The sequence below is a fragment of the Myxocyprinus asiaticus genome, chromosome 21, assembly GCF_019703515.2.
Source record: "Myxocyprinus asiaticus isolate MX2 ecotype Aquarium Trade chromosome 21, UBuf_Myxa_2, whole genome shotgun sequence".
Classification (NCBI taxonomy): Eukaryota; Metazoa; Chordata; class Actinopteri; order Cypriniformes; family Catostomidae; genus Myxocyprinus; species Myxocyprinus asiaticus.
In genome coordinates, this window is record NC_059364.1 from 38,128,819 (window position 1) to 38,142,731 (window position 13,913).

Here is a 13,913-nt window from a genome sequence, read left to right on the forward strand (position 1 = left end):
TTATTACTTTATTTTCACTTTTCCAAAATATTGAATATATTTGGCTATTACAGCTTATTAAATAAAATGAATGTCAAGCAGCTACACTGTGGCCACATCCACAATGATCCATTTAAGTTTAAGGACTCTGTTTTCAGTTTCCTAATGTCATAGTTTTCCAAAGTATTTTTATTTTTTTTAATTAAAGTATGCAGTTATTGGAGAGCTTTATACAAAGCCTCCATTTTCGGTGGAGAAAAATGCCATTCCAGTATGAATGGTAAGTGTAAACATTGCAAAATCAATCCGTTTTCAAACAAAAACGTACTGTATTAGTGTGGTTGTGGACTGAGGCTCAGTTTGTGGGCAGTGGAATTTTCCTCCTGCTGTTGCCTTGTACAGAACTAGCACAACTGAAATTATGTGATCCATGACTAGTTAACCGAGTCCCAACACGTCAACTAATCCACTAGTTGGTGCAAACCTATACACTGACTGATATCCATTCACATCCATACATCTGTGGCATGTTCACCTGCACATGGCAAGGAGTAACCCACCACAGGCTCATGGATAAACTGCCTCTCATTGTGTCTGGTCACACAGTACAGGTGGAAGCACCCCAGGCAGATGACGTGACGCTCGGCACACTGAAACACCAGAACTGGAGTCCTGTAAGACACAGTGAGGCCTGAAACACACTTACAGTGTCTTATTACACAGCATTGTATCATATAATAAAAGTGATCATTACCGTTACACAAGGTCCTAACTATTTTCCAGAACTGTCCACACAAAAAATGAAAATTCTGTGTGACCTGATTCAATTAAAGCCAGTTAGAATATATTTGATGTTGAATATACAGTTATGTGGAGTCAGATTTTGGACCAGTTAGATTTTGCAGTGGCCATGGCTACCTAGTGTGACATGATAGAAATAGAAACCAAGCAACAGATACAGTGTTCTTTCTGACAAATAAACGTACAAAATACTTGTCACAGTCACACCTGGTTAAGACAAAAGGTCAGATTAAAATGAAAGCGATTGCTTTTTATTGTTTGACGCTTTTGTCGCATCAAGCCCAGTTAGTACACAGTGTTAGTCCACATATAGAAAATAAGTCATTTCAAAAGTGATTTCCAGCTATTTACTTAGCTTAACTTGAAGTGAATCTGCAACCCCAGTCCCAGTAGAACAAATACTACAATTTTTTATAAACAATTTACAGTTTCAATAATATATATTTTTTTATTGTAATGTTTGCAAACTTAATGGTACTAAAAACAGGCATAATAGAATGCCGGAGAAGTTCTTCTTCATTCTTTGTTCAGGGGTAAAAAGAAGTTCGAAAAAGCTGAGCAATGACATACTGTTTGCGAACATTCAGACACCGACCACACCGCTGTGGGAGGTGTTTAGAGGAGTATTTTTATATGACGCCGCTACATGTAAAACCTAAACTAACATGAAAATAAAATGTGTTATCAATGACTTTATGCCTTATACTATGTGTAGAATTCACATGAGGTCAGTAAAAGAAGCTATATCAACCACTCAATGATATGATTTAAAATAATATATATACAGTATACAGTAGATAATGTTTAATTTGTCCTGTTTACATTCTGAATTCATGACACTAATGCGCTAACACGCTATACATGGACATAATATGTGTAGATTACTCTCTATTGTTGTAATTTATGATGCCACTTATACTACTGCAAAGATGAGTGTATAAAAGAGTGTTAATGTGCAGAATACAGACAAAGGAATGATGAAAGATGCATATCTTACTTTGGGCAGATGTGTAAATGGCTTTCGCTGCAGATGGCACTTATAAGTATTTGATTGGATATGATTCCATTTGTAGACTAATTAAACAGAAACAAAAAAAAAAATCGCATGACATGGTCTTGGAAAATGTCTCTACGTGAATGATCGTACAGATGTAGGACATTTTGCACCAGCTCGCTAATAACTCTGCATGCCGGAGTGTTTATGTTGACTGAATTTGACTGACTGAACAACGTAAACAAAATTAGCTGTCGGAGCTCTAGGTCACACCTACCGATGACTTGGACCAATGGTCCAAGTAAGAAGGTGTTTAACAGCTGATAAGAATTTTTTCTAAAACTTCGCCCAGACGAGCTGTTATGAACCACCAAAACGAACACAAAAACACCTTTTAGGCCAGATTTTGTTCCAAATGACATCACACCCTTTCATTCTTTGATTTCGTATGAAGTATATCAGGGCCTTAAAGAAAAATTTGCAGAAGAGGGGCTTCTGGGAGCATGAGGCAGGTGGGGATTTTGCTTAGATAAGTTGCTCATTCGAAACCTTTGAGAAAACCTCAACTGTCCTCGAAGACCATTGTTATTTCAGCGTAGCACGCAAAGAAACAGCCTCCTCAAATCTCACAACAATTTTCTCTTCATTTCTCAAGAACATCTCCTTTAGTCTAAAATCCAGTCTCACTTGACAGTAAGTCACCCTAGAAACACTGAGTTCCACCTCTCTGACCCCTCTTCTGCCTCTATTGTGAGAGACTGCCTGCATCCTTGTCAGTGCCCTTTTAAACAAACGGAGAAGATCTCTGAGGAGGAAGAAGAGAGCTGCGGAGGACGGTGGAAAAACAAATCCCTACTCAGGATGGTAATTGCGGCACTATTTCAATCAGCCCTTGATTTGAATGGTGGATGTTGATGATTGGGCTCCATTGTATGGTTTCTCCAGACACTCAACTGCCCCGACCCTCTGTGCGCGAACAGCAGGTAGAAGTGCTGCCTCAGGACCACTCTGCTAATAGCCGACCTTCAATGGCAGGACCTTTAGTATTCTCTCTTTGAAAACAATATCTGCGGTTGATTGAAGAACTGCACACGAGGAGGTAGATGTAGTTTTGAGAGTACGGGATTTTTATCAACCATTGTTTACTTCTCCAATGTGTTGTAGTTATGATGTCTTTTCTGACTGATGGATCAATCAGTCAGTCTCCAAAGTGGTCTGTCAACCTTGTTTTGTTTGCAAAGTTACTTTTCCTATCTGTTAATTCGTCAGCTGCTTTGTCTGTTGGCCCTTGTTTGACGTGGCACATTTTTAGTGTCAAATTTAATGCAGTCACTGAAAGCAAAATGCAGTACTGCATGACTTCCTACTTGGAAAAGTGCAACAGAACTTAGGAACTCAACTTTCCAATATGGAAACTCGAGCGATACTGTGTGGAAATCCACAGTACTGATTCTGCCCAGAGGCGAGAGGGTGACATCACACAAACATGGAGGTACTCAGGGATAAATTATATTTCCAGGCATATATCCAGATGTGCAGAGTAGTCAAGTGCACTTTTGGCATGTTAAAGAGATGATTCAGGTGACTGGATCACAGTAGCGGAGTGGTGCTGTACAGTACCGGCAGACTGTGTCAGATCGCAGTAGTCTTCTGCATCCTCAGTATATAGGGCTCAGAACTAGCCGGCAAGATCAGAATTGTGCAAGCAAATTTAATTCAGCACAGATTTTGAACCGAAGAGATTTCACTGTGGTCAGAGCTACTAGCACAATAAGTTAAAAAGAGAAACCAAGCTACCAACAAAATGTTTTGTTGTGCATTGCTGCTTGTCATGGTCACAGCGAGTTAGGACAAAAACTCAGATTGGTGTGGAACATTTTGCTTTATATTGCTTCTCTCGATGTGCCCTGTTAGGACACAGTGCTAGAGAGTTTTAAACCAATGAGATTTCACTGTGAGTGGAGCCACATAACACAAGTCAAAATGAGAACCCAAGCTACCGACAAAATGTTTTGTCTTGCGTTATGGTCACGGTTTGTCAGGACGAAAACTCAAAACTTAGATTAACTTGCAAGAGATTACTTTTATTGCTTGTCAATTTATTAGGTCATGCCTGGTTAAATCAGTGTATTGTCTGTGAAAATAATGTTGTAACGAAATTACTGATTCTTTCTATCTTTTAGATAGATGGTTCATTCCAACCTCACTGCTGAGTTTAGACACTCACATGTTGTCCATGCAGGCGATGCAGAGGACTCTGCGTGTGTTGGGCATTATCAGGTCCAGAGCTACAGAAGTATCATTATCACAGGTGGGGTGGGCAGCACATTTCAGGTAGAACTCCTGCAAGAAGCACAAATGATATATAATCATGTCTTGCAAAGTCACCACTAACAGTCTGAAACAACCCCACTGCTGTGCTTTTTATGGATTTCTAGCATGAGGATAGTGTTATTGGACCTGGCTGGGTTACACCTACCAATTTAGTCTAACCAGAGGAAGGTTCTCTTTGTCTGCCAAGCAGTACAGTAAATTTACTGAACTGATGGATGAAATACACAGGAAATATAGTGTGTCTCTATAGAAAATGTGGATTTATAAAACAGATAGTTCAGACTCTTAATTCTGATTGGAAAAGCTGCATTCAAAGTCGTTTAATAAAGCCAATAAACACACACCTGTGACCACAAGATTGAAGCACCAAGTTAGTACATTAACCGTAAATGGTCTACACTTAGGCTAATAAACTAGGTTATTCATTGTATTAACTAATTATATTTTTTCTCATATTTGGATTAATACATTTGACTATTTTCTGAAGATTAGTGCTTTTAATCATATTGCTATTGCCGCCATTTTTTTAAGAAACAATAAACCATGAGAGGGCAAATGTTACAGTCATTCTACTACACTTAAGGTGTAAACTATGTAAAATGCACAGCCTTGCATGGCTTATTGTTCTTTTACAGACTTATAACGTAAGTTATAGACTTAAGGTCAGTAACACTTAGGTACAATAAGGTTAAATTAGTTAATATTAGTCAGTGCGTAAGGTATCATGAAATAACAATGAGCAATGTCTTTCTACAGAATGTATTAATTTAGGTAAATGTTAACAATACAACCTTATTGTAAAGGGTTTCCAGACTTACTATGTAATTGTGCAATGCTGATGTATAAAGTGTGGGTATGGACCTTTAGATGTGAATCAAAAAGAGCCTGTGACATTGGTATCAATCATTCAGCCAGTTTTCAAACATTGAAAATATGTATTTAAAAAAAAAAAAAAAAAAAAAATAAAATCCAGTGGACAAAAGTCTCTGACCTGACATTACCACCCAATGGAAGGTACGTTGGTCCCTCACAGCTTTGTTTTCATTTGCATCAAATTGAAGTAGGTGTCTACCATGACTAAGGCCTGTTGAATAATATGAGTCGTGGACTAGTGGTGAGTGCATGTGCTTCAGACACCTTGGTGCTTACATTGGAGATGCAGGTTTGAATCTGTCCTAAATCATGCCCTGATCCCATATGCCTATAAAGTGGCAAATTAATAATAATAATATGATAAAATTGTTGCTGTCTCACTGCCATTCTGCCATCACATTCTTGTGACTGACATATTCCATGAATCCTGTTAGGCAGAAGGACGTCATCGCAGCAGCACGGTCCCTGCAGACACACCACAGAACATCAGAGGCATGGTAAACAGCAGGTATAATATATCAGTCACAGGAAGATGAAGAGAACTATGGTAATTGGAAGTCAAGTAAAGGGCAGCAAAGAAATGAGAAACTGAGTATGGTCAAAAGACAGAAGGACAGACTCAAAGAGAAACTGGTCAAAAGCCCAAGACCTTGAAATGCAATGCTAGCTCCTACACTTGATTACCCAAACAAACGCTTATGATCTCCAAAGAATAGTTCACCCAAATATGAAAAGTCTGTCAAGATTTATTCACCCTCATGTATGTAATTTCAAACCCATATGCTGTAATTTTCCTGTGAAACAAAGGATTTTTCCCCCTTAGTGATATGACTGTCAAGCTCCTAAAAGGACCAAAAAGCCCCATTAAAGTAGTGCATATGACTCATGTGCTATATTTTAAGTGTTCTCAAGTCATGCGTTTGCAGCAGGTTTTTATTTTTTATTTTTTTTCTGAGAATGTTTCAAAGAACATCATGTGCACTTTAACGGAAGCATGGAAATTTGACCTGTTTACTGACTGTATAATAAGGCTTTATACATGGTCAGCATAACAATTTCCTTACGTTTGATTAGTGTAACACAACTTCACAGCAGAAGGGAAGGAGAACACAGGGAAGCGGGTTTTCCAGGCTCAGGTAAGACGTTTAATCGACTACTTCAATTCTTTACACCTTCACAAACTCATCAGCTTCACAGGCACGTAGTCACTTAAACACATCAGCTTCACAGGCACGTAGTTAGTTAGACACATCAGCTTCATAAACACAACAGATTAAACGCAACAGCTTCTGGAGCACTGTGGCCTTGCTTGTGCCAGACTCTCTCTCTCTCCTCTGCTCATGGCGTGGCTGCTTATATGCCGCTCTCCCCATGCTCACTGGAATTAGAGACAGGTGTTAAACATAATTTAGCTCAGGTGCAAGTGCCCTTACCACTTTCTCTCTCTCCGGACGGATGCTTGACCATGCCCCCACTGCCACAATTAGCAACCAAGAAATTGTTTAGAATCTTAATTTCTTTTTCTTCTTTTCTTCTTTATATCACATCATAACGTTCCATAATTTTTTTGTCATTAACAATTTTTATTGATTCCAAAGTTAAATTAACACAAACAACACATGAAAACACAGAATCAACTTTTATCAATATATGCACCCCCTCCCGTCACCCAACATACATCCCAGTGGTCAGACATTAAATAACATCAGACACACATATAAACAGGCAGTTCAAAGAAAATACCCGTTTGTATCTTTAATCTAATGCAGTTAATGGTTTGTATGTTAAGTGAGTTAAATATGCAATAAAGAGTGAAGCAACTTGAAGTACTATTATTTATTACTAACAACCAAACATTTTAAAGGTAGCATTTCCATCTTTACTGTTGTTTTGTATAAATATATAACATTTATATTAGATAAGAACCCCCAAATTCAAACTCGCGTCTGTAATTTACTTACAGTAAGTGTCGCACACATTTGTCACTGGTGAACCATTCCACTCAAATAAGGAGGGTATAATTCAAAGTTTAAGACATTTAAAACAGTTGTTCCTGAATAATCAAACACTAGGGTGAAATATTAGTTTGTTTCATCAATTCTAAATTAGTTCAGTCTATTCCTCACACAAAGTTATGATATGGTTTCAGACAATTTGGAGTTTCATAAAGATTCTTCAGAAATTCTTCTATTGTGTTCCACTGGGAAAATAACAGCATGCCGGTTTGCTACGACAAGATAGTGAGTAATTAATGACAGACTTATAATTTTTAAGTGAACCATTTCATTAAAACCCACTACCATCATCCGGTTCTCATTCTCTACCTGCCACCTTCCCTCCATCGCACTCTCTTCCTTGTCCTTCTGCCAGATGAAGACACTGTCTCCATTCATAATTGTTTTGGGACAACGTCCTCCCTCCGCCTGACACCGACCGGGCCTGATTAACATAAGCATTTAAACATTCTGACAGGGTCCTTAATAAGCAAGAGAAAAGGTTAAGACAATCATTACTCGCCCACAGGGGGAGCAGGAGGGGGCGAGAGAGAAGGCAGAGGGATGAAACCGACGTGCCGTCGTGGAGGAGCCTGGAGATTACACGAAGACACCAGCTTAGACACAGCAAGGAAAGGTCACACAGACCCCAGACGAGTCGGCTCAAAACAAACGCACGTGTACGCGGCACTGTGAATGTAAATGATTAATGAGGAAAACGGCTATAAATTATTCACCAACACACCTCCAGTATTGTTCACATCAGTCTCCCCAAACTCTCTTGACGTATTTTTTATCTTGATGGAGGAGAATCAACATCGCAGTCCCACAAAGTCTTAATTACATTATTGTTTAACAAACAGTGCTAAGTCTCCAAGCCAGCTGTCAGGATTCTACTTCCTGTATCCTGCAGAGATACATCTGGTACACACAGACCTAATCAAAGCGTCTGGTTGGTCGACTGCGCTCGTGTTCCCCGTACTCAATTATAGACATTTTAAGTCAATGAAAACACAGCAGAGACACACACAACAAACATGGCATGCATCCAGAGAAAAGAGATTTTGGTAGTAATCGCAGTAATATCACAGGTCTTTGCTCATAGGATAACTAATCACCAAGCATGTTACATACACACTCTTACACTGATTATGCATAATAAGCCAACAACGTATAAGGTCATATAAATGCTTGTAAGGTGGTAAACGCTTACTACAGTGGTTCAAGCTGTAGAATTGCAGAGGTGACTGAAGAAATGTTAACAACGAGATGGAATAAAACTGTGCATTTCTTGTCAAATACACCTTCTGCTACTTATACCAATGACAGAAATAAGTGCAGTTAGAATAGCTAATAATGTGGGAGAGCAATGTTTAGAACCATACTATGACCTTATTGTAATGCAATATGTAGCACTTAAAAGTATATAGTTTACACAGTGAGAGAAGCTAGACATGGATTAAAAGGAAAAGTTTAATAACAGCTTAGCCTTACAATGTTACAGTAGATGGTTACAATTTAGATATAATAGTTACAAATTGGATATATGAAATATGTATATGAAATCAGTATGCATACTACCTTAGTGAAAGAGAATGGAGGTTAGAAAGAGTGAGAGAGGGTAGAGAGAGATATACGATTGAGAGCTAGTGTCTAGGTCTGATGGTCACCCAAGAGCAGAGCCCAGAGAGAAGAATGAGAGGAAGAGGCAAAAAGAGCCCAGAGCATAAGTTACAATTCTGTTTTATCATGTCCTTGGCCATGTGACCACAAACAGACCTGATACATTTAAACGAACCAATCAGCAGACCACCTTTAACCCCCATTGTATTCAAGTTGTGACCATTTGCAGAGTCCCAGTACACAAACACCTCAGCCAGTAGGCTGACAGGTCACTATCAGTTCTCACTGGAATGCAACATGACTGTTTTCACAAAGGAATAGGGGTTGTAACATAAAAATTAATTTCTTTGTTAATTTTCAATCCTACACACTTAACATTATTTTACTTTGTCGGGGTAAGTCATAAACAGTTTACTGGTCGACACACATACATTTTTTTCCCATTACCCCAGTTTTGCGTTGCATGTAAACACCTTTGTCGGCATTCATACCAGTTTATCCAATGTGCTTAAATGATGTGTGCAAAGCAGAGAATAACCCGATGATTTCAAACATTGGTAAAGTAGTTATCAGCATATTTCTGTGCATGTAAACATGCTCAATGGTGAAAATATCTACCTGTTAAAATTTTCCGTGTGGTGAGAGACATATTTATTACTTGTAACAAGTGCACTATTCACTATCAAATTATAAACAGTCTTTAATACAAACAATAACTTATTCAAATGATAAGCAGACTTTCTGTATGAGAGAGATGTCCCCTAACTTTTAGAAATGCTACATTCGACTACCACACCTGGAGTTGCAAGTTTGAATCCAGGACGTGCTGAGTGACTCTAGCCAGGCTTCCTAAGCAACCAATTGGCCTGGTTGCTAGAGTGGGTAGAGTCACGTTGGGGTAACCTCCTCATGGTCGCTATAATGTGGTTCTCGCTCTCGGTGGGGCATGTGGTGAGTTGTGCGTGGACGCCGCGGAGAATAGCGTGAAGCCTCCGCGGTAACGCGCTCAATAAGCCATGTGATAAGATGCGCGGATTGACGGTCTCAGACGCTGAGGCAACTGAGATTCGTCCTCTGCCACCCGGATTGAAGCAAGTCACTATGCCACCATGAAGACCAAGAGCACATTGGTAATTGGGCATGCCAAATTGGGGAGAAAAATAAATAAAATAAATACATTAAATTAAATTAAAATAAGAAATGACTACATTCATCTGTCCAATATTTAGGAGATAATAATTTTATTTCAAAGATGTTTATTTTGTACTTATTATGTGATACAATGTACTTATTATGTACAGTACATTGTACACAGTACATTGTGATGGTATTTCGTATTTAAAATACAAAATATTAGTAACTATAACTGCACAGTTACAATTTAAATAGTTTGTAATCAGAATACAGTTACATTCTAAAAGTATTTTGATTACTGAAGAGATTACTTTGCATTTTATTGTCATTTGTTTCATTTTATGTTTAGTCTATTCAGTAGGAAAACATTTATACATATAAATGATGCGATCCAAAGAGCTTTTGAACAGCAGTGAAACACTTTAAGATGTGTTACATTCATACAAGCAGACAGAGAAGTAAGTTTGAATCAAGTTTGGAGCAGAAGAAACAGAACATTAGAACATTGTGAACATTTGATCATGTGAACATTTAGCTTTATGCTAAGCTAAAATGCTATTCTGATTGATGATTGATGTGAACAATAACTGAAGCTCCTGACACGTATCTGCATGATTTTATGCATTGCACTTTAGATAATTGCATGGATGATTGTTGGTGCCAGACGGACTGGTTTGAGTATTTCTGTAACTGCTGATCTCCTGGGATGTTCACACACAACAGTCTTTAGAATTTACTCAGAATGGTGCCAAAAACAAACAAAAAACATCCAGTGAGTGGCAGTTCTTTGGACAGAAATGCCTTGTTGATGAGAGAGGTCAACAGAGAATGGCCAGACTGGTTTGAACTGACAAAGTCTACGGTAACTCAGATAACTGCTCTGTACAATTGTGAGAAGAATATCATCTCAGAATGCTATTCTGAGATGCGGGTTGGGGCTGCTTTGGCGGCACGAGGGGGACCTACACAATATTAGGCAGGTGGTTTTAATGTTGTGGCTGATCAGTGTATATATATATATATTAATCTATTAAGACCTTTGATATTAGGCCATCAAAGTCTGTGTGTACCAGATGTATCTCTGCAGGATACAGGAAGTAGAATCCTGACAGCTGGCTTGGAGACTTAGCTCTGTTTGTTAAACAATAATGTAATTAAGACTTTGTGGGACTGCGATGTTGATTCTCCTCCATCAAGATAAAAAATACGTCAAGAGAGTTTGGGGAGACTGATGTGAACAATGATAATTTTGATGATAATTTTTGCATTGTTTTTCTGTAAAAATATCCCAGAATATCACTTTGATTTATCTTGTTTTAGAAGCAACACTGCATAAGATATTTAGGTTTTTCAGAGAATGTATTTTTAACATGTGTATTTTGTCTTACTCTACTGGCAGACTTTTTTATAGTCAAAGCAAGTGAAAAAATCAACCAGTGCTGAAGAAGCAATCCAAAGTATTTTGATTACGTTACTGACCTTGAGTAATCTAACGGAATATGTTACAAATTATATTTTACAGCATGTATTCTGTAATGGTGGAACATCAACTTTGAATGATGTATGGCTTATCATACTGTGTATGTATAGTGTGTAGTGTGAAGTCACCTGCAGTCTTTTCTTGAGAAGGGGTTGAAAGAAATTCACCTTTTAAAAACGTGTCTCAAACACTTGCATTCTATTCCATTTGTTGCACTGCGTCTAGCTTTTTTTAAACTCAAGAATGCAATCGGTCTAAACTGTCCCTAATACTTGTGAAAAGAGGCTGATGAGTTTTATAAAGAGTCCCCCGCAAAACTCTAATTACAGTCTCATTACATTCTTAGGCCCTTGTATACAACATAGTATTTCAAATATTAATTCTGAAATGTTGTCTACAATTTCATATCTTTTGACTTTGAGGGGGATTTAATTATAATTGGAACAAGCTGAACATTATAATTAAAAGTTCTAATTAAAGCCTTAGGGCACATTGAGATATTTATATTTGGCATTATTGTGTTCTGGACAATAGTATCCCAAGGTTAATTTCTATGCCAAAAAAAAAAAAAAAAAAAAAACAATTGTAAAAGCAATGAAAATAAGTAGGTTTTTCCCCTACAGCGATTCAGTGATGTAGCTTTTGAAGTTGCTGATTAATGTTTTTGACGGAAAGTGCTGCTAAGTCTAAAATCTCCAAAGTCCCGAACTAAGTGCTTTTACAGTGCGTAAACTTCATCAACATATTTAGAGAAAGTTTTCTGGAGAGTTAGATGTGAAGAGCTGGAACCCGTTCTGGGGCCTGAGGATGTGACGAGCCAGATGCATCTCAAGATTGGCATAGGAATGGGGTGGCACTGGCACAGAGACAGTGGACAAACAGCTTCTGAGTGCTGACGTCCACTGCGAATTAAAAGAAAAGGCAGGTGCAGCTTAGCGACATGTCAGTCAGCCTTCCCAAACAGCGGCAGAATGTGGAGAGGTGGGAATGTTGCCCACGCACTAGGACAGAAAGTCCATATGGACTGAAAGATAAAACTGGCCAGGGGCGGAACAGTGCAGGGATGGGGTGTATGACAGCCTATGTGGGGGCAGTGAGACGTGGGTTTGTGCTGTTCTCTATTCATACAGAAGGCTAAGGGGTGTCACTGTTAGTTAGTTATGAGACTTGGGGCAAATATTTTGTATGCAATGTTTGTCTCAGAGTGCTTATGAATGTGCACTAAGAAACTGCAGGTATAGGGACAGCTACAGTGTTTTTCTGTGGCCGGAATGTGAGGTTGCATTAGGGTAAGTGTCTACATTAGGGTCAATAACCTCAAAGCATTTCTGGTGGCTGTGGATTAGACCTGCACAATGTTCAGAAGGAATTTTGGACCTTTCTTCCTTACAGAACTGCTTTAGCTCAGCAATATTCTTTGCATGTCTGGTGTGAACGGCTATTTTGAGGTCATTCCACAGCATCTCTATTGGGTTAAGGTCTGGGCTCTGTCTGAGCCACTCCAAAAAAGTGGATTTTATTTTTTTTTCTGTAGTGGATTTACTTCGATGTTTAATGTCATTGTCATGCAGCATCACCCAACTTCTACTAAGTTTCAGCTGGTGCACAGCCACCCTGACATTATCCTGTAGGATACCTTAAATAAACTTGGGAATTAATTTTTCCTTCGATGATGTCAAACAGTCCAAGCCCCAAAGCAGCCAAGCAGCCCCAAATCATAATGCTTTATCCACCATACTTCACCGTTGGGATGATGTTTTCATATTGGTATGCGGTGCCCTTCTTAAGCCATATGTAGTGCTGCGTGTTCTTCCCAAACGAACCTTAGTTTCATCAGTCCACAAAACATTTTCCCAGTAGCATTGTGGAGTGCCAGGGTGGTAACTGGCAAACTTCAGGCATGCAGCAATGTTTTTGTTGGAAAGCAGCGGCTTCCTTCATGGTGTCCTGCCATGGTCACCATGCCTGTTAATGTTTTCCATATAGTAGACTCATAAACAGAGATGCTGACCAGTTCCAATGATTCCTTCAAGTCTTTAGCTGTCACTCTAGGGTTCTTTTTTACCTCATTGAGCATTCTGCGGTGTGCCCATCTTGGCTGGACGGCCACTTCTAGGGAGAGTAGCCACAGTATTAAATCATCACCATGTATGCAACTTTATGCAAAGCAACAATTCTTGATTGCAGGTCTTCTGAGATCTGTTTTTTTTTTTTTTTTTGCGAGGCATGGTCCACGTCAGCAGATGCTTATTGTGAATATGAAACTCACATTTTTTTAGTGCTTTTTATTAGTCGAAGTAACTCTAACCCACAACTTCAATCTCGTTTCATTAATTGGATGCCAGGTTTGCCAACTCCTGAATCAAATTAGCTTTTGTTGACGTTATTAGCCTGGGGTTTCACATGCATTTTCCAGCCTACACTATGAATGTTTGAATGATATATTCAATATGTACAAGAGCGATACATTAATTTGTGCATTATTAATTCAAACAGCTTGTGTGTGTTTATCATTGTAACTTAAATGAAGATCAAACCAGATTTTAAGACAAATTTATACATAAATGCAGGTAATTTCCAAAGGGTTCACATACTTTTTCTTGCCACTGTATATCACAATTTAGTTATTGTATAGTTATTAATTGGTGGTTTATGGTTCTGTTGAAGCTATCGGTCTGCATTATTTCAACTTCATTTATTT

The 13,913-nt window shown here is 38.5% G+C and overlaps 1 protein-coding gene across 1 annotated transcript in view; it reads right to left on the reverse strand.

The window, feature by feature from the left end:
* prkn (parkin RBR E3 ubiquitin protein ligase) overlaps positions 1-13,913 on the reverse strand; it is a 134,572-nt gene that overhangs the window by 81,027 nt on the left and 39,632 nt on the right. The window contains 3 exon segments of the mRNA XM_051648078.1: positions 515-651; positions 4,002-4,117; positions 5,363-5,447. Coding sequence (XP_051504038.1) covers positions 515-651; positions 4,002-4,117; positions 5,363-5,447 — 338 coding nt within the window.